The 2,473-nt window shown below is 38.9% G+C and overlaps 1 protein-coding gene across 1 annotated transcript; it reads right to left on the minus strand.

The window, feature by feature from the left end:
* Positions 1 to 566: 566 nt before the first annotated feature.
* LOC117079095 (60S ribosomal protein L39) lies at positions 567 to 967 on the minus strand. Its single transcript, XM_033202708.1, has one exon. The coding sequence runs from the start codon at positions 905 to 907 to the stop codon at positions 752 to 754; it is 156 nt and encodes a 51-aa protein (XP_033058599.1). The 5' UTR covers positions 908 to 967; the 3' UTR covers positions 567 to 751.
* Between the last annotated feature and the right edge of the window lie 1,506 nt (positions 968 to 2,473).

Raw genomic sequence — 2,473 nt, forward strand, 5'->3', positions numbered from 1 at the left:
GTTTGCCACCATCCTCCTAAGGTCAGTTGTACCAGGCTGTGTTGAGCTTTGGAGAACCCACAGGCGCCTGGCGAGGCAGGCTACTTTTCTGGCCACCTTTCTTACATGTGGCCAGCCTGCCTCCTTCCCAGGGCCATAATTTTATTTTCTCAATTCTGTTCTCTCTCTCTCTTTCTTTTTAAAATACAGACAATTTTTATTTGACAATTTTTGAAATGAAAAATTTTAAGAAGGGAATGGGAGAAGGGGATGAAAATACTAAGCAATTAACATAAAAATCTGTAAAAAATACTCAATATATGACAAACAGAACTAATCAGTAAAGACAGAGCACTTAACACACACTGTATAAAAAACATGGAAATCACAGGAAGAAAGAATTCAAAGTGTTGAAACTGGAGACTGAACTGGGATGGGCTGTTACTGTTCTTTATTATCTTACTTTTCGTATTATTTAATTTACTTAAAAAACATGTGTATGTATGCATTTAATACAATTTCTATAAAGTAGTTGTTAAGAAATCAAACCTCTTATATTTATTTATTTTTTATTTTATTTTATTTTATTTTTTTGGAATGAAAGGCCTCACATATTTATTACTGAACCCAGCCAACCAACGCATTCATAATAGATTCAGAGAGGAAAATACGTCGAACTCTCCAGAGAGTGGTGACATTTTCAGTTTGATATGGTAATGTGATCGTGACCTTCAGACAGCACAAATATATGTGCCATCTCATGTGCAATTCCTTATAGACCCAGCTTGGTTCTTCTCCAATGTCTCCTTTTGGAGTTGTACCTTATTTTATTTCCAGTTTTCATCCGAATCCACTGGGGAATGGGACGATTTTGCTTTTGTTTCTTGGCCAGGAATCGCTTAATCCTGAAAGTCTTGTGAGAAGACATGGCGAGAAGTGGAGGCAAGAACACACCACGATGGCGGAGAAACTCTTATATTTATTAAATGATTATCCTATTTGACTAAGAAGTAGCCTGTATTAAATTTAAGGTGTTTACATGTTTATACACATAAAAATTCACACACAGACACACACACACTTTTAATTTTTTAAAAAGTAAATTATATACTTTTTTTAAAAAGTCATAGATTCAGGCCTAAAAATGCTCCTTAAAGAGATCAGAATTGGCCGGGCGCGGTGGCTCAAGCCTGTAATCCCAGCACTTTGGGAGGCCGAGACGGGCAGATCATGAGGTCAGGAGATCGAGACCATCCTGGCTAATACGGTGAAACCCCGTCTCTACTAAAAAAATACAAAAAATTAGCTGGGCGAGGTGGCGGGCGCCTGTAGTCCCAGCTACCCCGGAAGCTGAGGCAGGAGAATGGCGTGAACCCGGGAGGCGGAGCTTGCAGTGAGCTGAGATCTGGCCACTGCACTCCAGCCTGGGCGGCAGAGCGAGACTCCGTCTCAAAAAAAAAAAAAAAAAAGAGATCAGAATTGTGTGCAAATTCTGAATTGTGTGCAAAAAAAGTATATAATTTATTTTAAAAACATTTAAAACTCTGCTTTTTTGTTTATATCTCTGTCTCTGTGTTGCCCAGGGTGGAGTGCAGCACCACTATCTTGGCTCACTGCAATCTCCACCTCCTGGGTTCAAGTGATTCTCTTGCCTCAGCCATCTGAGTAGCTGGGATTTATAGGCATATGCCACCACCACACATGGCTAATTTTTGTATTTTTAGTAGAGATGAATTTTGCCATGTTGGCCAGGCTGGGCTTAGATTCTCGGCCTCAAGTGACCCACTTGCCTCAGCCTCCCAAAGTGCTGGAATTGCAGGCATGAGCCACTATGCCTAGTCAGTAATCCTATGACTTTCTGATGAGGAGACTTAACCCTGACCCTCCCAGGCCTTTGCTGGGGAATCTGAGCCTGCTTCTGTCTTTCCAAGTATTACCTTAGTCAGACTTAAAGATTCTGTGAGAGAATAGAGAAAGTCACATTGAAACCTAACTTACAGAATGGAATCCAAAAATGTGTTCTCTGGGTAGAAGAGCTTGCCATTACCTTGCCTTGGTGTCTTGGTCTCCACCACTTATAAATATGAGTCGTTTTTTTCTGTTTAGTTTATTTTTGCTGACCTCTTCTCTGATGAATATTATGTACCTCATTTCACTTGATACTAATTAGCTTGCTCTTTGCTCTGAGAGGCAATATAATAAGATGTTTTGCAATCAGATTTGAGCTTAAATTTTATTTATTTCTCTTATCAGATATTTGACCTTGAGCAAGCAACTTAGATGTTTGGATCTCCAGTTGCTTTATAGCATATTGGAGGTAGCTTCAAAAACCCTGAAGTGCATTGTAAGGATAAGGAATCTATTTTGCACAATTTTGTTAAACTTGTTGAATATTTAGTAATTGGGAGCTGTTGTTTAGTTATATGTCTGTTTCTGGCATTTCAATTTTGATTTTTGCTTTATATTTGAGCATTTTTTAATAATACGGAGAGAC

This window comes from Trachypithecus francoisi, unplaced genomic scaffold (assembly GCF_009764315.1).
Source record: "Trachypithecus francoisi isolate TF-2019V2 unplaced genomic scaffold, Tfra_2.0 Lachesis_group7, whole genome shotgun sequence".
Lineage (NCBI taxonomy): Eukaryota > Metazoa > Chordata > Mammalia > Primates > Cercopithecidae > Trachypithecus > Trachypithecus francoisi.

Coding starts and splice junctions, on each gene's coding strand:
- LOC117079095 (XM_033202708.1), bottom strand. CDS start 907: ATGTCTTCTCACAAGACTTTCAGGATTAAGCGATTCCTGGCCAAGAAA.